Below are 27238 nucleotides of genomic sequence, written 5' to 3' on the forward strand. Positions count from 1 at the left end.
ACAGCATATCGGAACTGCTTGAAATGAACAATATTCCTATAGCATCTATTAGTGGTCCACGATCACTCTTTGGCATGTCCATCAGTATAAATGTAACCTTGGCATCGTCGCTGCTGTCTCAGAGGTGAACGTCATCAGGGACAGCCGCTGGAGGTAAACATATCCCTAATGACCTGGCAGTCAAACCTGTGAAATCTCAGTGGAAACCCTCAAAGGCAAGAGCAAAGCAACAAAATAAACAAACCAACAGTTGAAATGTGAGAGATTTCTCCAATCCTCCCCTTTTCAAAACTTCATAAAATGTCCATGTTAATATTAGCTGCTTTTAAGCTGTACTTACCTTAAATTTCCAAATAAATTGTTTGGATAACTGAACTGGGATTAAAAAATGGCAAATTGATTCAGTCTAGCAATTTCAAAACTTTCTGTCAAAAGCATTTCTTCATTAAAATGTAACTGAAAGAAACCATTTTCAGAAAACGTTTTTGTTGTAAAAGCACTGATTTAAACAGCTTCTAATCTTGTCTTAAGGAAAACAAATTCAGAAAATCCTCAATGAACTCTGTTCAGGACTCTGTCAACTATGGCAGGCATATCATATATCACATACACAATGATTCCACCTACCTGCACAGAGCTCCTTTCCACCTTGTGTTTTGGATGCCAACTGTAGATCCACACGGGGATTATGTCTGTGCTATTACCCTGGACTACACAGGACATTATGCATGTCAAAGGCTTCCGTGGACATTTTTTCAGATTTACACAATCATCCATAACTAAATATAACAGACAAACCCACACATTCAGCAGTGAGGAAATCAAATGGACTGACACATTTTTCAGACAGATCAACACAGCAAGTCCACGGTTTAAAATTTTATAACTTCTGTGCTTAGAGACCTCCAGGTGACTTCAAATCAAAACGTTAAAAACTTCAGATAAAAAAAAATTCCTCCTTCTAATGCCTCCCTTCTTTCCCTCTAGTTCCCCAGAGACACAAAGAGATTCTGTCATAACTTAAAAACATTCAGCTGTAAAATAAGAGTAAAATATTTAGAAGATATTTCACATACATTTGGGTAAAACTGGAAACCTTTTATTGCCAATCAACTTCCCATTTATTATAGTTTAGAATATTTAGCTTTTGCAGCTCTTTCTGTCGTGACAGTTTTTCCTCGTCCTTCCACTATTTAACTTTTTATCCTTCTCTGTAATATTGCACATCAGTGCCCATCTTTGTCTTCAGCATCTGTTTCCCATTAGCCACCCCTCTTCCTTCCTGACTTGTCTCAGATTATCAGATCCAGACACAGGCTTGAGTAATCCTAGTGGATTTTTTTATTTATATGTGAACACACATATACACAGACACAGACACACACACATACATGCAACAAACAAAAAATATATACATGTATAAACACATGTATAACATAATATATGATATGTACGCATAACAAGTATACGATATATATACATACATCCTGTTCAAAAGGTGCAATGAATGATACACAGACAAATGAAAGCTCCAAGATAATGGACATATATTGACATATATAGACAATATAAGTGGCCTCAGAATACCACATATAATAAAATTTTAAAATAAAATCTGGTGTGACCCAAAGACCAGAGAAAGACCTAGATAAACTTTTTTCCATCGGCATTAGGTTCTTCCCAATGTTTCAGCAGATGTTAAGGTGAGGTGGTCTAACAGTAACATGAAAAGCTTTAAAGAGCTGTTAGTTTCACAGCATGAGATGCTCTGTATGCAAAATTACAGAGTTTATAATACATTCCTAGTCTGCAAATCTGATTGGCTCAGTACACCTAAGTGCTTTATAATAAGATTGCCTCTAAGTGCACATATAAACACATAGGCTAAAAATGCTCCAGGTAGACCATGACGCAATAAACTTAACTGCTGTGTTATGGGGTAATGTGTCAAGAATTCCTGTTTTAATAACTACTTGATTACCTACTTACTCAATCTGGTGAATATTATGTGTTTTCTGCTAAGGACCATTGGGTAAATACATAATTAAAGAATCCCTGAAATATTCATTCTGGGGACTTTCTTCTGAAAAAAAGAACAAGAGAAGACTAGCTTAAGTGCCAGAGGCAACACAACTACGAAAGGCTGCACCCAAAAAAACACTCTACGTGAGACTTTGGGAGACAAAGGCCAAAAAATTTAAATTAAGGCTGAAATATCTATGCTGACACACAAGTCAGTCTCCTTAAAAAAAGAAAATAAAACAAATGAGGGGAGCAAGAGAGAGAGAAGGAATGAGCTATTAGCAAATTGATGTTAGAAAGTCAGCCTGGATTTTTAAGCTTAATTCTAAATGTCCTGATTTATGTCAATTTAAATATGATATGCTCTGTATTTATAAAAATATTAATTTATGCTTCCTACAGCAGTAGCAAGTAACTCTATTAATCCACACTAGATATTTCAATTACATCACTGTTGCGATGCACATGGAATGCTGCACCATAATCTGCTTTCCTACATGCTCTTCAGCAACACCACAGTGGGACGAATACAGTCACTTTGCTTCAGCTTCACACGCTGATTCAGTGATAGAATAAAGTACTTCACAGATTAGCTTAGTCTGCAGCACTTAAAGGTCAGGATTTATTGTAATGTAAATCACAAAGCAATTTTATCTTGACAGAGATTACATACTGTTACAATATTTCTCGCTGAATCTAGTGATGCGTTTGCTTTTTCTTTGCAACTGCTGTGCAAAATTGGACTTTAGCCCAGAAAAGAAAAAGGGATGGCAGCCTGTTTGGTTTTTCAGCAACAACTTAATTTCTTTTCAGATTTTTCAGCACTCTGAATGAAAGGTATTTTTAAAAAAAAGAAACAAAAAAAAACCAAAAAAAAGCCCAACCGAAAACCACCAAAACCCTTCCATAAATACAAGCAAACCTTGCAGAATGGAAAAGCGGTTTGTGTAGACGTTAGGCAGGACATCCACCGAGTTATCCTGCAGTGTAACAGGTACTTAACTCCTGTTAGCTAGAACCAAATGATCTCATTACACAATGCTGAAGCAGCATCCTGTCATGTCACTCAAACTGCATTTATTTAAAAAAAATCGACATTTATATCCTAACTGAGATTGCAGTGGTAGAGAGCCGGTGCTCAAGCACGGGCTCCACTCGCAGGCAAAGCTGCCCTGCGCTACATGGTGGCAGGACTGCAGTGCACTGTCCCCTTCACGAGGGCTGAATCAATTATTTTTTATCATGTTTACGGACAATAAAAGTTCTGTATATTAGTGCATTACGCAGCCACAGCATTAATAAACATGGTAACGTGCTCTTGTCTTCAGAGTGGTATCAGAAGGAATCCCAGATGAGCTGTTCACACCTCTTTGCAGAGACTTCAGGGTTGTCTCAGGTAGCAAGGACAGGTCTACCTCGGGTTCACCTAAACCTGCACGTTCCCAGGGATGGGACTGCGATGGCCCAAATCCATCTGGGAAGTGCCTTACAGGATGAGCAGAGCCGATGGCTTTGGGAGGCTGCGTGGGGAAGGATGCCACTCCGGTTGCATGACTCCTGTAATGCAGCCCACCCTTAGGCTAGAAACGAGACAAGTTAAGTACCTCCTTCGTTTGAAAGTCTTGCTACTTTCCCACTCCTTCTTTCAAAGGTTAGTATTTTGGAGGCAAACCAGGCATTTCAGTGAACTCCCTTTTGTGTGGAAAACAGAAGGGAGGAGGACAGGAAAACACAATGCAGGGTGGAGAAACTTGGAGAAAGGCAGCAGCATTTTTATAGTCCTGTATACCGCAACCCTGGATTGATGTGGTGACTTGATAAGACGTTGAATTACGCAACCGTTCCCACAGATGTACTATCGCATTAATTTCGGGCCCTTGAACATAGCTAGACTCGCTGACCTCAGACTGAGCTTGTAGTTAGGATAAACAAGTTGCTGTGCCAGTGTACAAATCAAGTCTGAAATTTGAAAAGTCATTAAGACAATAAACATGATGCTAAGTTTACAGATTCACTTTTCCAAGCGAAATCACACTTTAGGCTATATTAAGAAAGCTCTCTTTTTCAGTCAAAAATGCAGAGCTGCATATAAACATACAGTTGTACAACTGCTGTGCATATTTTAGATTTAGATGAAATGGCAAGTTAGTAGATCCCGATGGATTTTCTGGATTCCTTTCACTGAATTCCCACCCTTTACGTTTGTTTTTCTTCCACAAGGGAAGATTTTAAAATGCAAATATAGCAAAGAAGTAAATCCATCATACTCTCCTGGATCGAACTCCGGGGCTGAGTAAGGATGCCAATTAGTATTCGCAAAGCTTGCTTCTAACGAGCAGGAAAAGCAGGTGTTCGTGGAAAACAGCAAATTTTAAGTAATTCTACAGTTTATGAAACTTTGTATTTATTTCAAAATGCAGTTAACATTACAGTAATTGAAATGAGGGATTCTTGAGCCATATTAATATGCGTCTCAGAATATCAGCTAAGAGTAGGAAACTGTCAGACACCAGGAACAGTTTACAAAAAAACAGTAAGAACTTGCAATAATTATATTCTTGTTTGTATTAGGTTTTTTAATTGTGCACACTGGGCTGAGTAAACACTGCCATTGACCTGGCTAGTGTGGATTTAGGATATATTGTTTATTTACACAGAGATTTTGTAAGCTACGAAAAAAAACCCAAATAAATAACAAAATAAATCTTCCACATAAGTTTGAGACCACTGTTTTGGCACCAACTCAGTTCTAGCCAAAGAGAATGCATTTTAATCAATTTCAGAACACACAAGTTTCTTTTGGTCCCTCCAGAGCAAAGATTCCTTAGTTTATTAATTTTAGCATCATTGCCCTTCCATGTAAGTACTTCTTTCCAAAGCTGAAAAGAAAAACAGCCTCAGAAGCAGCCACCAGGTTCCTGGGTTTTTTAAAGCACACATTTTACAGACTGCAATCAAAGCAGGTTAACAGCACATTTAGGTAATTTTGATTTTTAGATCTGCCAATGCAAATAAATAATAACCTTTCGATGATCGCAAATGAAATCTGATATAAATACCTACCCCCTGCACATTTTTAGGTGGTCATTTAGCAATCAGAAGCAATAAGAAATGAAATGCTACTAGCCTGTGATGAATTAAAACAAGGTCATATTATTATTATTGGGGTATTGTGGCTCATTTATTCTTTTATATCTCATATTCTTATCGATCACAGATCTTCACAGCAGCTTAAAATCAGTTTCCACAGTTGGTAATTTCCTAGTAGGTTGCATAGGTTGCCCTTTTTTTCTAGAACAGAATCTGAATTAACATATTTATTTGTATTTAAGCATGTGTCCTAACACAAACTAGCCTGATGTGCTCAGTGTGATGGCATGAACTCACTGTCTGATGTTGTCTGCAGAAGGATCCCACGGAGGGCCCCTAAAACTACTGCAATACGGACCCCAGACCCTCTCCATGACTGCCTGGGGCTGCAACAGGAGGTGCAACAGCTTCACTACCTCGTCTGAACCTTAAGAAGAAGCCAGGCTACAGGTATCAGACTTAACTGCTACAGCTCAAACTTTAATTAGCACGATGCAAGGTTTCAAAAAATTTCAGGCTGGTGCAAAGACACAGTAATTTCAGATGCCAACATCTCTTGTGTCTCTGAAGCCCCCGTGCTAAAAACAAGCGCTTCCGTAACAGAAGATGCAGAAGGAGCGTGAGTTTGCACCTTACCCAGTTAAATCCACCAAGAAAAGTTGGGAGAGCACTGAGGTACGAGACGGCACGACTGCAGCAAGAAGAACATGATGTCCCTTCTGCTGATGTCTGCTGTGGGGTCCGCAGCAGCGGCCGGTACAGGAGCTCACGCGCTGTGCTCCATCCTGATGCTCCCCTCTAACTGCACCAGTGCAACTTTGTGGGACACGTCTCTGGATAGATCCAGCACTGCAGGACTAGAGAAATTATATACATTCAATTTCCACTCTGTTTGCAAAATATTACTCATGCTGAAAATATCTTTTCCATGTTCCTGCCATCCATCATGTTTCAACTCACTGAAGTATAGAGCAGATTCCTGCCTTCCACACCCATATTTGACATTATTTGTGCTGGACGCACAAAGGCTAGCACAGATCAGCCAACAACAGGTTCATCACTGTGTGGTACCTTAATATCAATAGGGGAGAAGTGGATGCAAATTTATCCTTCAACCATACCACAACCTCACAAAATTGTCTGTCTGCAGTTTAATTGTTTTCATCCCTTTTCTAAACTCACACAAGTAATAAACACATACTAAAATAAAAACACCTGGAAGTCTGCCACATGTAGACTATCAAGATTCCTGCACAGGATGAGGGTAATAATTGCAAAAGCAACTACATGATTTAGGAAGTTAAAGTTGCTTCCAAGGGGCGTGTGGGTGCTTATTTTCCAATGGTAGCAGAGGGATTTGGAAGTCCATTAGGTTCAAGGGCCGAGACCCTGGTGACTGAGATGCCCACCTCCTGTGGTTCCCTGTGGAAAGCAAGCTGCAGATCCATGAGTTACTCAGATGTGATCTGAATATTTCATCCCAAAGCTCTGCACAATCTGTCAAAAAGGGCCATTGGAGGCAACCAAATAGGCACTTTGCTGAAATACTTTTTTAAACGGTCACACAGCGCAATTGGTCATCAGTCTTTTATGCTGGGGGAGAAAATTTTACTTAAGTAAACACTAATTCAAGACAAATTTTCACTCATTTGAGCGTATTTAAATAAAAAATGCTCTTTGTTAAAAAAATAAAAAGTTACTGCCTCGTATCCCCATCACACCTAGAGAACTTAAAATATTAAATGTGTGAAATAACAAGAACTAATAAAGCTATACATTCTGAGAAAAAGCATAGTTACTAGTAGCATTAGAAACAGTATTAAAACAACTTCACTCTAGGCAGTAAGCAATAATTTCCATCACTTTTTATTGTGGCACACCCAAGAAACATGTTGTCCCCAACTTTTTAGAGCTTGGGTGCCAAATTCGTCTTGACACAAGACAACAGAACAATAAAAAGAATAAGAGGACCCGGACGGGGGCAGAAGAGGAGAGGCATAACACCACCAGATGAAGCAAGCATTGATCAAAAAATGTTGCATGCAGAAATTTCCAGATCATTTTATTGCTGTTTGGTTTTTTCAGCCCGCTCTCCCCTAATCTACCTAAGCGAGGTGAGGGTTGTGATGGGGCTAGCGAAATGAGGGGGGAAGGATCACGCAGACAGACAAGCCTCGAGGTGCCTGTGGGAGGTACGGGGGATGCTGAGAGTGGCACCGCGCAGGGGACAGACCGTGAGTTAAGGGACATGGCCAGGGGCAGCCACAGGACCCATCCACCGGAGCATCTGAGAGGCAGGAGGGAGGCAGGGCAGCGCGATGGGCAGCACAGCCGGGACAAAGCGGAGAGAGCCCAGCAACGGGGGAGAAGCGTGCATGAGATGATTTTGCAAGGAGCCTTCTGAAGAGCAGGGCACGGAATTGCAAAGCCCAGAGTAAAGGCGGGTGCATGCTTGAGGCAGGAAATAATTAGGACATGGGTGAGCTATTTGGTTGTCAGGACAAAAAAGCACAGTTGTATCCCTCCTCCACCCAGGAATAAAAGAAAACAAAACAACTAGCACATCTTTGAACAAGTATATATTTTCTCAGTAAATTCTGCACATCACAAGCAATTAAATCTTTTTTCTGTCTATCTTTATTTCACAATACAGCTGCAAGGTGACCCAACATAGAAACGTGAGTTTTCTGTACATGCAAAATGCTCAGTTCTTATTTGTGCTGCATCGAAGTTGCATCTTAGTTGGCAAATCACTATTATATGGGTGGAAGAGGCCCACAGGTTTTTAAGGTGTGTGTACACACTAAGAGAGCGAAAAGATTCCGGTATAAAAATTCCACCTGGCATTTGATCATGCTGGTTTGGGTTTTGTAACTTCAGATCCCGCTTTTTAGTCATAACAATGGGTCCCCCTAGTGGGTAAAAGCATAATTGACAATTTTTGTCCTTGCAAATTTCCTTTTAACACCGCAATCTACCACATTTGATTACCAAGTGGAAGCTGCCCGTTTGTAGAAAAGTGAGCACGAAAAGGTATGGTTACCTAGAACATAAAGCCCAGCTATAGTGATATATACTCCTACCGAGCTGTTTCATTAAGCAATCAAGTCACAAATCCTCCTGGTGGAACATTAATGTGGCACAGAAACTGCACCTCATAAACACCTAGGTTTAAAAAAAAATAATAATATAAATCAGTGTTTCTGTTGAGGTTGCCCTGGCTAGAGTGTAATCAATTTGTCAAAAAGAACTGTGTGGGAAAGACAACATATTACCTCTTTTTTTTTCTTTTTTTTTTTTAAATTAGTCGCACTAACACTTTTCCAAGTCATGATATTCAGTGTTTCACAAAGTAATGAATTAGATGCTGTTAGCACTGCGACTGTTTTCGTAAATGCGGCAGCCATTACAAACAGGTATAATTAGTTCACTCGCATAGCTCCAGACATCGGTACCTGTTTTATTAGCTGAAGAAGTCTCAGGTAGAATAGTGGGAGTTATGTTTAGCTCTTTTTTAAAAGTACCAGGGAATTTTCTAACTTCCAACGGGGACTGAAGCACTGACTTGTTTAATGCATCCTTCAAACTGCAAAATCTTGAGCAGGATTATTCCTCAGCATTGACAAACCCTGGAGAAGGGGGGGGCCACAAAGCATATTATTTAAGCCTTCTGACATTTTTGCCTTTTTTTTTAAATGCCTTTTTAAGGGAGCTCTGTTTATAAGCTATATTAACTAGCATTTTTTACTAATTTCATTTACTTTGCTTGTTTCCCTGTGATTTTTTTTTCAATATATACAGCAATCACAAATACCATACAGATATTTTACTACTTTCCTTTTTGCATTCCTTGGTACAGTGCATTACTGTGTAGTTTTTACTTGTATTATTGGAGCTCTGCCTTTCACTAAACAAAAGAGCACTAGGTGGTTGGGGTTTTTTTCCCCATCACAACCGGATTAAAATAGATGTATTTATTATATGAGCTTGCACAGCTCCTTTTTCAATGGGTAACTGTTTTCTAAGACATTTCTTCCTTACCCTACATTTCCATTTACAGTTGGGACAGTTGCTGTGTTGTAACCTGCCTCCAGGAGAGGGCTGGGAAGTGCTCCTTCTAACACCTGGGAAAGCCTTTCAAGCAAGAAAAGGTTACAGAATTTGGTGTAAATTACTGCAAGTTTCTGCCAACACGAAGTGTCCAAATTCTATTCACACCAATAAAGCAGGATTTATTGTGAGTCAAGCTTCAAGGTCACTTCCTCAAAAAAAACCAAACAAACAAAAAAAACCACCAAAAACCACCACCAAAAAAAATACCCTTTCAGAAGTTCATTTTGTGACATTATAATTAAAATAACTCATTCATAATTAAGCTCTGCAATAAAAAAGTTTATTCAGATGTTTCACAGTGAGGCTGGTGAGGCACTGGCCCAGGTTGCCCAGAGAGGCAGTGGAGGCCCCATCCCTGGACACATTCAAGGTGAGGTTGGACGGGGCTGTGAGCAACCTGATCTAGGTAAAGATGTCCCTGCTCTTGCAGGGGGGTTGGACTAGGTGACCTGTAAAGGTCCCTTCCAACCCAAACCATTCTATGATTCTATGTTATAACAAGCATTTCTGCAAAAGATTCTAGGCAATCTTAAAGTGTTGTCTAGTTACCCAGCTGGAAATGGATCTCTCTTACTAAAGTAAACCCTTCCTAAGCCCATTCTTTATTCCTTTAGGAGTGTTTTAAAGGAATTATTCCTTTACATTTATTTTATTCGTTTGGAATTCCTTTAAATATTTCTTTATAAGTGAAGTAGTTTTCAAATTAGTAATGGCTAAGAAGTGGCAAATACAACCTCCACTGGCCAAACATTCATATGTTGTTTCAAAGAGACCTACGTATGGAAAGTTCCCACTTCTTATATATTCCGAGAGCTATCACTTCTGACTGCTGGTAATTGCCAACATGTTCAGTTTGCTTAGTAACAGTTCTACAGTAGATGAACCATTTGTGCTATCATAAAAGTAAGATACTTGCAGATTCTCTAGATGTTTATGATATTTCTACTGATTTTTCTGTTAATGCGTGCTACATCTTCGTGGGACTGTCCAAATGGATTGTTCCAGATTTTCCCTCAGTGTACCTCAGGGAAAGTAGAAGTGCTCAAAACACTGACCTCTTTTTCCCTCTCTGGAATCATTTTTCTTTTGTTACTCAAGGATGAAAACATTTTCAGCATCCTTACAGACTTACTTCAGTGGCAATTATCCCTCCGCAAGAGCACTACAGAAAATGACTTCTGCAAAGTCATTAGTTAGTGCCAGCCACTATCTTCTGCAAATTCTTGACCTAATTGAAAAGTCAAAGGCAAATGCAGCTCTCACTTCATAGTTGTGTGCACAGCAAGGCAAGTTGCAATCATAGCTGTTACCTGCTTAATAGCAGGACCCAGTTTGACAAAAACAAGTATAGAGTTGCTTATGAGCAGTGCATTCATCAGATCTGAGTAGATGAAAATATCCAACTATGTGAGTAGTTATGAGCAACTACAAGCAATCCACAGGGAGTAAAGTGGAGCAGCTGGATTTAGTACAACTGTCCTTGTGCAATTTGTGATAAAAACCTCTGCTAACTTTAACAAAGTTTACTAAGCTGCGACACCACAGAACCCCACGTAGCCTGCAAAACTTGCTTAAGACAAAAGACTAAAAGTTGAAGGACTTGTCCACACTCAGCTTCATGCCACAACCACCACACATAACCTCCTACAATGCCAGTCTCGAGTTAAGTGTCTTCCTGAGCTGCAGCCATGGTGCAAGTGAAGATGCACTCATGAGCTATGCTATGAACTTGAGGGCACCCCAGGGGCAGAGAGATCAACATGGACCCAGACGCTCTACCCTTTGGGCTGTCGTTCCTCTTGTACAGAACTGTGGCTCAGCACGGACCCCCTGCCCTTCTGCTCTGAGCTCGGGGCCAGCTGGGTCTCTTCCCAGTGCCTCTCTCCTCATCCCTCCCTTCACAAACTGCCTCTTTGGCCTCCGCTCCATTGCCAGCCAAGTTGTCGTGGTTTTCCTTTTCCTCTTTGCTGAGCTCCAAGGGCACGGTTAAGCAAGGCTCTGCTGCATGTGGTGAAGACAGCCACGTCACCAGGGCACTACGGAGGTGCTTCTGAAATCAGGCAAAGCCTCCACATGACGAGGCATATGTAACCTTAACATCGGCATTTTCTGACTTTTGATGACTTAACTGTGCCACGGGAACTTTCCCATGAATAAACACAAACCAAAAATGTCTGACATGACAAACTTAGTATTGAAAAGACTGTTCTAAAATAAGTCAGCAGAGTAACATTTGGTATACAGTGCACTCCAACATGGTATTTTTATTCGTTTGGAGGTTCTCAACTTCCTCAACGTTGCATGGGATTAATTAGGGAAGTGACGGACTAGCTGGCACAGTTAAACTGTTGTTACTGCAAGTTCTTAAAGAGAAGCACCAGTGGATTTTAGTGCAATGGATTATGACACTCCCATAGGTGCCATTTCTAGACTTCTACCAGACATCACTGCCCTCCACAGCAGAGGCGACAGAGAAGAATTTGTCCCAGGTACTCCAGATGGGTATTTTAACACTAACCCAACCTCTGCAAGTCTAGAAATAGGGCACACATTCACAGCACAGCTTTCCAATATGGAATGATGACTGTTGAACCTTGATACTATTCGACAACAGACAAGATTTAAATGTGCCACCAAACGACTGTCCTCCTCCTCCACTATCAGACAAAGAATGAAAAGACAAAAACTGGGAATCTGTATCCTATGATACACCAAGAAAACTACAAAAAATCACCAGGATAGGCATGAGACCCACAAAACATACAGAGTTGAACATATGTGTCAATGCTGGGGCAAAGCAGACAGTCGCAACTTCAGAGCTTAGATCTTACCAAGCTGTGGACTCCAATCTATCACAATTACTGTCGGTCAGTGAGTATCAAGAAAAGCCAACAGAAATTGCAACACTCCCGGTGCGCAAAACAGCAAGAAGCTCACCAGTCAGCAGCACAAAACAAGCCTGGGTTCGGAATGCAAAAATCTCCCAAACAAGGAAATGCAGAGAAAAAGCAAAGCCAAACATTGAGACAGCATCACTAAATACTATGCTGATTGTTTCTCTTTCTTTTCTTCTGTGCCACTCCCCCAGTCTCAGCAACTTACAAGACCTCGCCAGTTCATTGGCCTGTGCTTATGGAGTGTTGCACTGTTTTTATCTAGCCCATAACAAGTGCTGCCACATCTGCAAGAATAAAGTAAGGTTTTTCAAGTACACTGCAAAAGCTGGAAATACAGCCTCAATCCAGAAGAGACAAAGGGCATCTTGCTGGAAGAGTTACAAACAGAAAGTGACACCTATCAAGAAATAATTACCAGCCATCTACAGATGAACAGAACAGTAACATCCCTCTTAAAGCCAGACGTTCAACAGCCACAGGAGAGCATTAGAAAACCGGCACATTCAGAATAAGGGTATGATTCTCGGGGATAAAGTTTTTTGATGACTACTAAGGGACCTTTTAAGTTCTCTATCACTTTCATTGTCTGCAGAAAATAAAAATGTCCCTGAAATAGTTTACTAAGAAATTAAAAGCAAAGCCAGAAACTACTGAAGTGGACAATACCCATACTGTTCCTACAAAATACTTGGTAAGACCAGTTCATAGGCTCAGTCCCAAACACAGAATCTCTTCCCCTAATATTCACCTCCCAAACAAATTTGCTAAGATTGCAAAATACTGGTTAAAAGTTGGGTTGGTTTTTGTGGGGGGGGTTTTTTTTTAAGGGTAGGGTTTTTAAAAAAAGTTTTACATTTTACATGGGTTTTTTTGCTATTGGATTCTAAAGCATTTTACTTCTAAGTTTGCTGTATTTATTCCAAAGCAAGACTCTCTTGCATCTTCAACTCTCGTTTTTCCCCTTTCCCAACTATTACACTGAAATTAATATAAAATAAATAAAGTATGTCCATACTATATATAGATTTTTTCCCCATAAACACCGATCTTCATCCTGCAAATATTTCGTGCTGTTTACTTTTTGAGCAAGAACCTGCTTATAAAATCCACCTCTGATATACCACAGAGGAAATTTTATTCAAACTTTAAGACCGAGACTAACTGCACATTAAGAAGTCTGCAATGTCCTGGAAAAGACCAATTACTCCTTCAGTCCCACAAATTTCATATTAATTTTATCCCTACCATTTTTCACCATTGTATTTTCATAATTAATTGCGGGGGGGGTGGGGGGGGGAGGTTGTCAAAATGAAAATATCTCAACAGGAAGAACGTCCTTTCCTAGCAAAGGCTGTTTGAAAGACGTCTCTCTGAATGAGCGAGATCCAGCATGGAAATCCCAGCTGATGGCCACATACCCCACTGGGTTTCTATATGAGGTGTCTGTCTGTATTACTTGATCAGTTATATGGAGCCACTGCTGGTCATTTTGAATTGCTATAACCTTCTGTATGAATGGACGGGTATTGATGGCTTAATAGAGAGCAACACAGTATTTCACAGATAAGAATGTTACAAGCCACACTCAAAAAATAATAGGAAAAAAAATCTATTAACTTTGATGATCTTAACTTCTGTCTTCAATAAATCCCAAGCCCTGATTGTTTGTGCAGGGCAAACCTGTTCATAACCCCAGGATTATTGACAGTTAAAAAGCAGCTATTTTTCTGACAATAAAGATGAACACCAAGATTTAAAGTTACATTTTTTTGATATAAGGAGAGCAAAATTTAAAAATAAGGAACTATAACTAATATACAGGAAATCTGAAAGATCAACCCACAAGAACTCTTCTGGAACACACCTGGCAAACTAGAAATACATCCAGTCTCTTCAACTACTTTAAAGTTCATTCCCTGTGATGCTTTTCTTCTAACTAGATACTGCAGAAAGAGCATCTACTCATCATAAACAGTTGTCATTGTCTCCACAGCTTTCACAGCTGTAAATACTGGAGAGCGTGGTGCTGGCTGACATCTGGATGATTTAAGCACATTTTTGATACAGTTTAGCATCATGCATAGTTGCCTGCCCTTTGCTATCACACAGGGATAATACAGAGTTAATAAATTGCATCTTTGAGGATGCAAATGCTTGCTCATTTAATGTTACCATTGATCGAGAACAGTGGAAGTACAAGTCTATAAATGAAAAAAAATTATTTTCCCTGAAGGATTTTACATTATTGTCCAGTTCAGATTAAACTACAAAAATAAGACTTTCAAGCAGCAATAGTAAAGAACATTTTATTAAAATGGAAGTTTGTCAAACCTTATGTATCAAAACTAAGGCCACAGCTAATGCTAACACAAAGTCAACCTCAAAAGGTTCTTATAATATGATACAATTTAGAAATCTTATACAAAGCTATTTTACAAATGAGTACTCGAACATTCTGAAATGCAGCATTACTTACTTGTTCTAAAATGGTATAGCATTACGCTAGTGATAATATTTAATGATACAAAGTACTGAACTATCAGTGCATATAACCAGTCTTTATTTTGGTCCTGTGAGGAAAGTAATTTTCTGCATCACTCCAGCTACAGAAATGAATGGAAGTACAAAACATCGTAATGGAAGCTGCCAATGATTCCTCCCTTTTGTGCTGAGTTCATTTCCTTTCTTCTAATGCTAAATATCTCCAGTCATAATAGCAATGAACTCTTCTTGATTGACTGTAGAAAAAGAGAAAATTGTTAGATAAACAGCAAACATCCACAAACCATAAAAGAAAATAATGCATATCTGTATTATACGTTTTACTTAAAGGTTTCCCAGTTAGTATTCGCTGTGTCTGTTCCATTATAATGAGGGTTTACAAGTTTGGATTTTTTGCTTCTAGAACAACAGAGATTTTGCACTTTTTTTTAATGTAAAAGGAAAAGTCAGAATGCAAGCTTCATTACGTGGAATACTTAAGCCAGAATCTAGCTCACATATAACAAGCTATTATTTCTAATTATGAAAGTAAAAATATTCTAAAACAAGATAGAAAAAAACATTGAGAAAAATATGTAAAAAGATGGCTATGCAAAAACATAACACTATTACTATGATTTCTTAAGATTTATAAAAATGTTTAAAATGGTAGATAAATTGTATTAAAGAAGTGCTTCTCAAGCAACAATACTGCAGCTCCAGTTATGATCAATTTCAGTTTTATTCTTAAAATCATGATTCAGACATTTATGTCAAAACTGCCTCCCCATCCCAAACCATACTATTCCTCTGTCTCTCAAACCCATAACACTTGCCAAATACAAAAAGAATCTTAAGATCATTTCATAAATTGATCTAGATTAAATTCCATAAATTAGCTAGAAGTAAAATGGACTTTTGACAAGCTTTTCCCCATCTGAACTTCCTTCATTCTTCAGTTATAATTAACAGAAATTTTACACAAATGTACTTGAAGAATTAAGTCATAATAATAAATTAATTAGCAGACATTAATTATTTTGCTGCACTTATACCTGAGCTATTGACCTTACTCATATGTTAAAACAGAGCCACTGTGAGAGAGTTAACCAATGAACATGTTCACTCTGCAACTAATTACTGTAGTGGGGAATGATTAGAATAAGTCAGTGGTGTGGAAAAGACCAGATATGTATGAAGAATTCTCCCTGACAATTATCTGTCCCAGCAAATGTGCCCAAGCTATTCCTGAACAAAGCACTGCAAAGCAAGAGCTACATTTACAGCTAGAAGAAAATTAAACAAATTCAACTATGTTAAAGGATAAAAAAAAAAAACAAACAAAACTAAATCTGCCCTGCTGTGACACATGTCAAAAAATATGAAACAAGTAGATTTAGGCTAGCTTAGGACCCTATACTCCAAAATATCAGTCCATAATATAGCTACATCATGATCTACTACACATAAGCACTGTGTTGTCTGTATGACTTTAAAAGGCATTTCCACAGCTTTATCACAGTAACAGCACAATAACAGCACAAATACAAACAACCTCCCCAAAATATTCTCTGGTTTAAAACATCTTTGTTAAACAATGCTGCAAAGTGAAAATACCAAATTTGGTTGTCATTATAATACTGTAACATTCAAACGTACTGCAAAGAGAAGCGTAGGTACAGTTCCCAGTAACCCAGTTAATCCCTGTTAATCCTCCTCAGGCTTAGGATCTGTTCATAAGTTAACCATAATGAAATCCGAAGCAATCACAGTCTCTCCTAGCGTCCCATTTCCCTCAATTCCATGACATAAATGATCATAAAAGAACAAACTAGTATCACAGCTAATTTGAAGAAAATTTTGACTTAGACTCTGGAGACTTAAAGAAGCGTATTATTTCAGTGGAGGTTTTTTTTCCCCTAATTCTGTGCCAAAATCTGAGACCTAAGACTAGATCATGTTTCCTACAGATGCATCCACACAAGACAACAAAAACTGCATGAACTGACAGCATGGAGTTTCTAAAAATAGTCATACTCCAAATCAGGAGTCATTCCTAAGCCCAGGAATACAAAAACAAGACTGTTTACGTTTTTAAGGCATACAGAAATATGTAAAAAATACATTCCTCTACAGAAACTTATGTACACTGTATCAGTACAGCTCAGTGGTTTTGCTGGAAACACAAGGGTTCAAGTAGCCTGAGTATCACAGAACAAACCTTACTTCACTATAAGCAAACCAATCTCTTAAATGTAAGAAGAGTGCTAGAATACAACTGGTATTATTCCTGTATTTGAAGTATCAATTAAAAATGTTACCAACTAACATTTTCAGATACTTTTTTTGGCAGGAAAAGAAGGAGAATTAGATGACAGCAAGATTTTGCTACATGACCCAGATGTTTGAAGCTAAATGGAACAGTGATTCACAGGATTATTTACTTTTTCAGAATGAATCTTAAAAAGCTAGAAACAGCATCAGTTTTCTTTAAAGAACAGAAAACACACAGAACCTTAAGGATAAACAGCACCATATACAAACATTATGCTGTCAATCTTCCATATTCGATCTTGTGCTTGACTGCTCTAACAAAGAGAATGAATGGATGAATGAATAAGAGGAAACTGAGCCACCCACCCTTAGCTGATCAATCTGAATTAAAAAATGGAGCACCGACCCAAAATAACTATGACTCGGTAACCTTCCTGAAAGGAGCTAATGGTCTACATTTAATCTGTAGTGACCAAATAGCCACGTGACAAAAAACCATCCTTGATCCATGATCCTGACATCTCAGTTGACAGCTCCAGGAGGGCGACACAGAACAAAATGTGCTTGCAGATGACTTCTACTCTCGCTCACCTCAACAGCTACACCTTCAAAAAAAACCCAAACAAAAAGTAAAATGAATCTTTAAAAAAGAAAAAAAGTAAAGCTAGCAATGCAATGTCCTCACAACTCTTCCTTTTAAAAGCAAAACGAGCTCAAAATTGAAGTATCTGCCTAGACTAGCAATCAGACTAATGGAGTGAGAAAACAAGCATGATTCCTTGTTTGCTATACAGCTACTGAAAAGGAAGTAAATGGGTATCCTATTGTCTACCAGAAATCACAGCTGCAATCCTGTGTGCCACTGCACACAGATAAGTGCCTGAAAACAGGATTTGCAGCTTTCACTATACTGACCTGCTTCAATTATCCTATAGGAAACAACGAGAAAAAACAAAATCTGTTTTCTCAGGATGCAGCTCCAAAAAAATCTCATCAAGCAGTGAGACAGTTCGGGGATCTAAGCAGCAAGAAAAATAACACTTAAAAACCTAAATGAATAGTTTTCTCCTGGCTTAGCTCCCTTCAACATCTCACCTGTGGGATCAGGTACTGCCAGGGCAAGAAACGGGTGGGAAGACAGAGCTGGGAGTGTGGAAGAACATCAGAATTATGCAGTATGGATTTATTAAGGAACCATGGCCTCAGACCATAGAAAGATATCAGAAAACAATAGCTCCAAAAGGAAAGAAATCACACACTTTTCTCAACACTTACTTTACTAATAACAGTGTCAACATTAACGTTCTTCTGGCCATTGAATCACTGACCTTTCACTATCTTTGTTTCCAGGCTCCGTATTTACACCAGTACAACGGAACAAAAGGTTCACATTTCCACACCACTGACCATGTTTAAAATGTCCTGTTCTTCCCCTTGAAAGAATAGGGGTTGTTTCAGTACTTAAGTGATTGCATTCCTAAGTGTGGAATAACATCTATCTCAAACAGCACAGAGGGGAGGAGTGTCTGTCACAAGGCTGACAACAACACAGTTTTTTTCACTAGTAGTGAGAGTTTTGAGTCCAACAGATGCGGTGGCTCACAAGTAGAAATACTATTGTAACTGGAAAAGGTGATGAACTGCTAGTGAAATCTCAGACATGAGTCACCATCCTGAAAGAAAAACTCAGAAGTAGGTTTCGATGACTGTTAAAAATGCAGTGTTTATGTACATGGTCTCAACTGAGTGGTCCCTGAAGTTCAAATATTAAGGTTTCTGGCGTAAACATAAGGGTGTTTTCAAGAGAGTGAAAAAAAGTAAGCTTCAGTGCTCACAAAGAGTTAATAAGCATAGTATCAAACTGGATTTGTTAATTTGTTCTTTATCTAGCTAATAAATCCCTTCTGCAGCCCACACCTTGTCAATTGCCCAGAGCCATTTTTCACACGCTGTTCTTCAGCACTCTTAAGTTCAGAAGTACGTTAAAGACCCATCCAAGCTGATCCTGCACCGACTTACTAGGGTAAGGGTACATCCCGCATGATTTATTAGCTTAATACTCTATATCTGACTAACATGCCGAAATCACAACAGTGACACATCACTAAAGAAATATTGACTAGGTGATCAAAAGAGTTTCTCTTAGCACTTTAACCCTTTTACTGATTTTTAAGGAAATTAAAATGTAGTGTAGGTACATGGAATCTTCCATGTACCAGTTCAATTACTTCCACCTTCAACTACACTTTCACTAATCTTTTAATAGACATTAGTTGAATAAGAGTTAGTGGTGAATCAACTTGAGAAATCTACTTGATTTTTAGACTCCAAGATCCAGGACTAGTAGCTGTCAAAAACAACGATTTCCATTATTTGTAAGCTAAATTAAGTTTGAACTGAAAGTTATTTAGAAGGCAACCAAAGAGGACATTTTCACAACAAACCACATTTACAAACAGGAAAAAATTAAGAACAGACTATATGGAGTTTTGTTTGCTAACACCTACTTTCTCCATCTCCATCCTTATCAAATTCTTCAATCATAGCCCGTAGTTCTTCATCAGACATATTTTCACCTAGTTCTCTAGCAACCCGGCGCAGGTTTCTCAGACTTATTTTACCAGAGTCATCATCATCAAACAATTTGAATGCCTTGAGTATTTCTTCTTGTGGGTCTCTGTCCAATATCCAGTCTGTCACTGTAAGAAGGATACTTAAGTTAGACAAAAAAATTCTGAAGGGTAAACTCAGAATGACCTTAGCAGACTGAGGCAATATGAAGAACATACACTTCCAATTTCACCCATTCTTTCACTTTTATGTATTTCAATTCAACGTGCACATTTGTTTAGCTGTTATCTGACCTCTCTTTCTCATCTCCCTTTTCCCATGCTGAGTTTCTCTTTGGGATGTACCTGTTGCAGTGGAAAACTACATGCTTTCACCACACTTTTCAACAGGAATTAAAAGTATACACATGCCTACTCTGTTCCAAACTTACCTTTCAGAAAAAACATCAGCTCTGACAGACGCAGACATGTGACTTTTTTATTTTGTATGTTTGGATCAGGATAGAATTTCGACTTGGAAAAAATACTGAAACACTAAGTAATGAAAAACATTTGCATGGAACCTCTCTTTTAGATACAAAACCACACTAACAAAAACCAAAAAAAAACCTAAGCCCACAGGTTATGAAAAGGACACTGCTATGAACTGCAAGATGTTAATTCTGAAAGGATTCATCAGCCTTTATTATTCCTTTTATCACAATCATGTCAGTTTCTGTAACAGAAAAGACAAACTTGCCACATAAAATATTTTTCTAGTAATTATTTCAGACATTTCTGGAACCAACCATAAGTATCTTCACATCTTTGTACCTGCTAGTCTTGTATTACAGGGCTTGCTATTTATGACTTTCATCAAGCCATTAAAAACACATCAACCCCATTTGTGCATAGAGAACCACTTAGCATCTGCTACTGTCTGCAGATGGAACGTCTGCTCTGGCTTAGCGAACTTGACAGGTAAAAATTAGATTCATGCTCATACAAGCTCACTACAGCAATGAAGTTTATATGTCTACATAAATCCCTGAGATTTATACTAAATTTAAATATTTTCATTTAAAACAACTATGCTGTATGACAGTATTACATCATTTGAAAGATTCTACCTTTTGTGGTGAAAAGACAACTGCAACGTTAGCTGAAGAACAACAAAACACTAGGTCTCTAAACACTATAGGGAACATGATTGTACAGAACAAGACAAAAGGTAATTGCATCTTTAGACATTTCAGATGGGCCATTCCTACCTTTAAAACCATAAATAACATTAAATTATGAAAAATTGATGGCTCAAAAATTACTTAGCTATATTCAGCAGCTCTTCACAATTAAAGCTTCTATAACCTATTTTCTCTAACTCCCTGATCTTTCTGCTAGAAGGGGTATCATGCTTAATTCTGTGTCAAGGTTACACTGTGTCATAGCAGCACACAAATCCAATTCAAGTTTTGGGACAGGTTCCATCGTCTTCCAAGTATATACTGTGCTTTCCACAAGAATTTTCCTAGCTTCTCACAGCACTTATTGACTGCCCATATTGATAGCCAGGACAGAACCAGGAAACAGTGAACAATGACAGGACTGAACATCAGGAATTAAAAGGGAATTACACAGTAATTAGAGTATATTCAATTATATAATATTATAGCATAATGATGTAATTATAATATTATTATTATTATTACTACTATTAAATCCATACTCTCATTTTATTTCCTTTTTTTTTTTTTTTTTAAATTAAATCAGGACTGATCACGTGTATTTCCCCACAGGCTTTATTTTTGGTTCTTTTCTGACTTATACTTGCTCTTGCCTGGAATACAACTACAAAAATATCTGTTATTAACAACACATTTTGTCCAATCGTAACTTGTTAAATCATTAAAATTTGCCACGTTTCAATCAATGTTTTGCCACATTAAGCAGATTGTTATTCGTAGCCAAGAGCAAATAGACATGTACTACACTGTTGGGTTTGTTTGTTTGTTTTCCCCAGAAAATTTACAGAAATCTAACACCTTGAACACATGGACTGGAATAATGAAATAGAGATATAAAGCCATACATGGAGAAATCCCACACAGGTTATTTTTTTGGTAAACACAAATTGTATGCAAAAATATAAATTATGTGTAACAACCAGAAAATCTTCAAAGAAACTTAAGCTGTAATGTTTAAAAATTCTGCAGATCACTACATACTCAAAGTACGTCAAACTGCGCAATACACAATCTCCAGAGGAAAGAAACAGCCTAATGAAATTCCACTGTTTTTATCAACAGTTGAAAATCCTTGAAGCACAGCATTTAACATCTGCTTCAATTTCTCTTATCTGTGTTATATATAAAGTCTGTATTCAGTTTACAGTTTGTCTGTGTATACACTCCTTCCCATGAAATTCAATGCCAAATACTTTTTCCACAGCAGGAAGAAGAATCTTACAAAATCCATGAACAACACAAGAATATCTCAATTTTAAGTTAGCTCTTATTCCTTTGTGTAAGTTTGAACAACTTTCTATTTCCTTTTATACTGTGGCTATCATTTATCTCTACATATCAAACTGAGTATTCAGAGTACAAAGATTTATTTTCCTCCACTATTAACTTTTATTAAGAAAAATATGAAATGAAATCCCCATTTCTATTTCTTAATTGTACTAGATAACTGAGAAAGTACACAAAGTACTGCTTCCAAATTGTAGTCACTACTACAGGCTAAATTTCTCTAAAGGTACACAATCAAACACATACCAACTTCATTAAAATCTTCAAAGGTGATCTTGCCTGTCGCTTCTCGATCATAATCTTTAAGTATTTTCAGTACATCAGCTTTTTTCACATCAAAACCCAAGGCTCTCATTGCCACCTTTTGGAACAAAATGGAAGTGCAACCATATATGAAGATTAAAATACAGATTTAACAGACTGCTTTTTATTTTCAGTAATTACCTTCTTGCCCAAGAGAGAAGGTGTGTATCAATGGTTTAGCAATAATAATAAACAAAATTAATAAAAGTAAAAAAGCTTTGGATACAAAAATCATATAAAACTACTATTAGAAAATGGAATATCAACGTACAGTGAGAAAACTAGCCTTTGCATTTTCAGGGATTTTACAGACTGGACCAAATGCTTCTTAGGACAAATAGATTTATTTTCCTCACTTCCAAAAACATTTCAAGTACTGACCCTTTTTCAAAGATAAAATTGAAAACCGTTCTTCAAATTATTCTTTGTCAGTATTCATACTAAGTGTGTATATGTTTATGGGTTTACAAATCCTCTTAACAAGTGACTTTACTGCTTTTCCAGTGAACAACATAAAGCAACCTATTTTTTATTTTTCCATTAGGTTAGGAGTACACATTTAGTTTCCCACTTCAACTGAGATGGCAGTTTCTCAGCACACACTATCTTGACTCCCTCCAAACTGATGAACATACAGTAAACCAGAAGTGGAAACCCACAATCCTATTGGATGTAGCCATTCAAAAATCTACGTTATATGCTGCTTTTGTAGAGAAGGATATAGTTCTTTTCTTTATGTATTTCTGTTCTTCCATAGTATTATCTTCACAGCCACAATAATTAATTAGACAGCTAAGAAATAGCTTTGCAGGTAATCATAAGAGCTGAGAATTCAAAGCATACCATAACTGGAAAAAGCACATTAACAGTCCTGAAACAGTCCCCAGTACTACGCCACTCACTGTGGCTTCCAGCAACAATAAAATACCGGAACTCTGAAATAAAGAGAAGGGAATCACTGTACCCAAGACATTCCCCTAACAGCAACTGAAGTAAAAATAAGATTCCCCCCGCCCCAAGTTACTTGGTAGAGACAGAATGTGGACCCAGCAGGTTGGATTAGGTATTCTTTCCCAAAAGTATCTCACCCAATACATAACAGAAACACTGGCCTCTCTAAAGCCACTTTTTGTTCTTGATGCAGTATAATTAGAATAAAAATTCATAAAAGATTTAAAGAGACTTCAATAAACTTCATGTACTACTTCTAGAGACTTCCAGTGGGAGGACTCACTAGGAAAGACTGCCATCCTAACCTCCATTTGCCGATAGCCTTTGCTGGAAAGGGCAATGACTGAGCCTCCCACATGCACAGCAAATAGCATACCTCATTCCTACAATCCATAGGCTCCCTCCTGAAAAATGCCAGTGGGTAAGCTCTGGGTTGTGGTCAACTGTTTTACAAATTTGATTTACATCTTTTACCTAAGCCTCTGAAACCTGTGGATTTTCACATCAAGCTTTGGATTATATAGTGCCTTTAAAAAGAACGGAACAGCTTTTCAAGAGCTCTTCCCACTTAGTCATCTGTCCAAGCTAAACCCTGGGGAGCATTCAGACCAGTGTTATGCAGGATGCTACAGCAATTCTGTTACTGTGTCAAGTATATATTGTGGGAATAAAAGCTCATTCTTACATCAATGCAGTATTTCTTTCCCCTCCCACCGAACATCCTCACTCTTTTAGCCCAGCAAGAGATCCTGAACATGGAGCATTTTTTAAACATACAGCCAACATCTTAAAAACTCACTAAGAAACATATATATCATCTGCCATAAAATTGTTTAAATGAAAAAAAACCTTTTACCTTTAATTCATGATAATTTATTGCTCTATCTTTGTCTGTATCAAACAACTCAAAGGCATCTTTAATTTCTTGCTTCTGTTCCTCAGTCAGTTCTCTTCTTTTCTTCTTTTTAGTTTTGTCTACTGAAAGCTCATTCCTATATAAGAAGAAAGAAATTAAATTATTTCTACTGGGAAGATACCACTGTAGATAACATTTTCCACCAGTAAGAAACTTGCCATAATTGCACAGATCACTACCTTCCCTATTCAATCTTTTCCCAGCTTGTCCTCCCAACTTAAAATAACACTTGAAATAGACAATTCCTTTGTGAAAGGTGAAGGATACCTCCACTCCCCCACCCAAAATAAAATCAGCACAGGTGTTTTGGTTAATAAATAACAATAACAACAACAACAAAAAAGAGGGTAGAAAAACTACCCAGATAAGAAGAATACTTGAGGTTACAAACTATGTTAGCAGTTGAAGTGATACAATTCCTGAAAACACTTTATTTCTAAACTGTAGCTTAGAAGAAAGAATTTTGAGACAGGCCGCTGGAGGCTTAACTGGGCCAGACAACTGGGTCATCTGGCTACTAAAGTGGGCGTTAGGTGGCACAAATCGGCTTTGTTGCCAGTAACAGTTCTTAGATAAATGGCATTTATGGATTTTTTTAATATCCTTTAAATCTCTCTCACACACACCGGTCTAAAGACTTTTTGCTCTGTTTTTGGTATATACAAAAGAGACAAGCCCCTCAGACCAGCAAATCTTGTTCAAAGACACAAAGACAGCCCTCTTTTCCTTGGCTAGTCTAGAAATAAGATTAAATTTTCAGATAACAGAAATAAAATACATGGTTCATATAGTGGGAACAACAGTTGAAAAAACTGAAAAGGATGACACTGATAAAAGATACTTTGGATCAAGCTAGTAAAGTGTAAATTTTGCTGTAATTGTGCTTTGTTCACATCAATGAGATTGACTGCTGTATCCAGAGTAATTGCTTGGAAGATGTTCGTTTCAGAGCAAGAACTCTTAAAAAAAAATAGTAAATTTGAGATAACAGGTGATATCAACTAAGACTGTTACAGTACTCAGGGTACACCCTTGGAAGAATTGGGCATGCATGAAGCTCAGCAGCATGCTGTGATGAGCATGGCCAATTGCAGTGGTAAATCCCCTCCATTCTGTGATCATGAGGCCACATCAGATGTACTGCATCCAGTTATGGACACCCCAGTACAAGAGAGATGTAGAGAAAATGGATAAGGTTGAAGGCAGACTACTGTGTCTGGTGGCTGCAGCACATGGTGCATGGGAAGCTGAGGTAGCTGGGTTTGCTTAGACCAGAGTGGGGCAGAAGGACTAGGTGGGGAAGGGCTAAGGAGAGGGGATCCAAGTGCTGTCCTTCACTACCTAGGGGGTTATCACACAGAAGACAGCAACAGGTTCCCCCCAGAGGAGCACAGTGAAAGGACAAGAGACAACAACTACAAAATGCAAGAGGAGAAACTGCAGCTGGACCTAAGGGGAAACATTTTCCCAGGGGGAGCGTTTATGTGCTGGAACAGTTGCAGGGGGAGACTGAGGAGTCTCCATCGTCAGAAATTTTTGGAACCCAACTGGAAAAGGTGCTCAGCAACCTCCTTCAGTTTTGAGTGGGACTTGCTCCAAGTAGAAAGGTGCACCTTTCTAACCTACATTATTGTATAATTTAGGTTATGCTCTCCAGAAAAGGTTTTTTACACTCATTTGTTTATTTGCACCAGAGACAAAATGTGTGCTGTCTCACCTACTGTAAAATGTATAAAAATTACTGATGAGTGAACAGAAAATTGCTTTTCAAGGATATTTATTTTCCAAATCTCCTGTAATGAGCTGCTTTTTCTTCTCCTTTGTTAAGGACTTGCTAATTTTAATCAAAACCAAAGATTAAACCGAAGATCCCACACAGCTGGCATTTAGTTTTCAACAACCACTGAAGCTACACCAGTAAAAATTCCAAATATAGACAAGAAAAGTGCAAGCTGCACAAGCTGGACCTGCCTCAGACCACAATATCCTCAAAGCATGAGAAGTCCTTAGCAGACCAATTGAGACAGTGTGATTTCACACAGGCTTTGGATTACTATAGCTTTTGGAAGGACTAAAATAAGTCTGAGCTGGCTACATAATTAGGACTGGGAGGGTAGCTCAGATCCAGAGAGCCCACGTTTTGTGAGCTGTGATGATGAAATCCATTTAGAAGTCTGAAAGCAGATTACCGTGGAACTATTCTAGAAGAAGGATCTAGCTACTCAAGTGTTTATTTAAAGCTTAGCATAAAAGATTTTTTTAAAAAGACAGAGCAGTCCTTAAATGCAAGTAGTTTAGTGCCACTTCTTCTACAAGCACTTTTACTATATGAAGCGTGAAGTTCTCAAATTCGAAAATTAAGGATCACATATGCCATATAAGCATATTACTTATGCTCGAAGAGAAGGATTTGCGAGGTATAGAAATTATAAGCCAGGCCCCTTTATACAACAATTACTGAATCTGAATTAAAAAAAAACAACAAAACCCTACAGCCGAACTTAACGCCTATTAAAAGGCTTTTTGAAAGTGCACGACTTCAGACAATCCAGAAGCGAAGCTCTCAAAGCAAGACGCGACGGGCCCTCGGTGAACAGACGGCTGTCGGGCCTGATCCGCCCCGGCCGCCCACGACCCCCTCCGAAGAGATCAGACATAAGCGGCTGACCTTCACCGGCACGGGGCACGCCAGCGCCCAGGCCCCGCCGCTGCCCCCCTCACCCCGCTTTCCGCCAAGAGCTCCCCCGGGTGTTACTCCCCGAGGGGACAGCGAGGCCCTGAGGGCTCCTGAGAGGCCCTGAGGGCAACGCCCGCAGCCGCCCCCCAGCAGAGCCGCCCCCAGCCCGCACTCCGGGGCCCTAAGGGGGCGAGGGGGGAACCGCCCGGCTCATACCGACCTCAAGGCCAAGCTCATGACGCTGCTGCCGCCCCCGAGCCGGGCCGCGGCGGGCCGGGCCGCACCGCACCGCACCGCACCAGACCTGCCCGGATCGGACCGCGCCGCCTGCCCCTCCGCACGGCCCCGCCGCGCTCCCTTCCCCTTGGAAACGCGGCACGACGCCGGCGCCCGCCAACCCGCGCCCTCCTCGTCACATCACCGCCGTCTGATTG

The 27238-nt window shown here is 38.9% G+C and overlaps 1 protein-coding gene across 1 annotated transcript; it reads right to left on the bottom strand.

Moving 5' to 3' along the window:
* Positions 1-14412: 14412 nt before the first annotated feature.
* Positions 14413-27175, bottom strand: CETN3 (centrin 3). The gene is made up of 5 exons (XM_072860752.1): positions 27025-27175; positions 24068-24203; positions 22204-22318; positions 19385-19576; positions 14413-14860 (listed from the first exon to the last, which is right to left on the bottom strand). Exons 1-5 carry the CDS (start codon positions 27039-27041, stop codon positions 14817-14819), a joined length of 504 nt encoding a protein of 167 aa, XP_072716853.1. The 5' UTR covers positions 27042-27175; the 3' UTR covers positions 14413-14816.
* Between the last annotated feature and the right edge of the window lie 63 nt (positions 27176-27238).

The sequence above is a fragment of the Ciconia boyciana genome, chromosome 4 (assembly GCF_034638445.1).
Source record: "Ciconia boyciana chromosome 4, ASM3463844v1, whole genome shotgun sequence".
Taxonomy (NCBI): Eukaryota; Metazoa; Chordata; class Aves; order Ciconiiformes; family Ciconiidae; genus Ciconia; species Ciconia boyciana.

Excerpts from the sequence above, each read along its gene's own strand:
- CETN3 (XM_072860752.1), bottom strand. Across the intron at positions 22,319-24,067 it reads TAAATTATCATGAATTAAAG|GTGGCAATGAGAGCCTTGGG; the intron begins GTAAAAGGTTTT and ends TTGTTCCAAAAG. Across the intron at positions 19,577-22,203 it reads TGAAGATTTTAATGAAGTTG|TGACAGACTGGATATTGGAC; the intron begins GTATGTGTTTGA and ends TCCTTCTTACAG.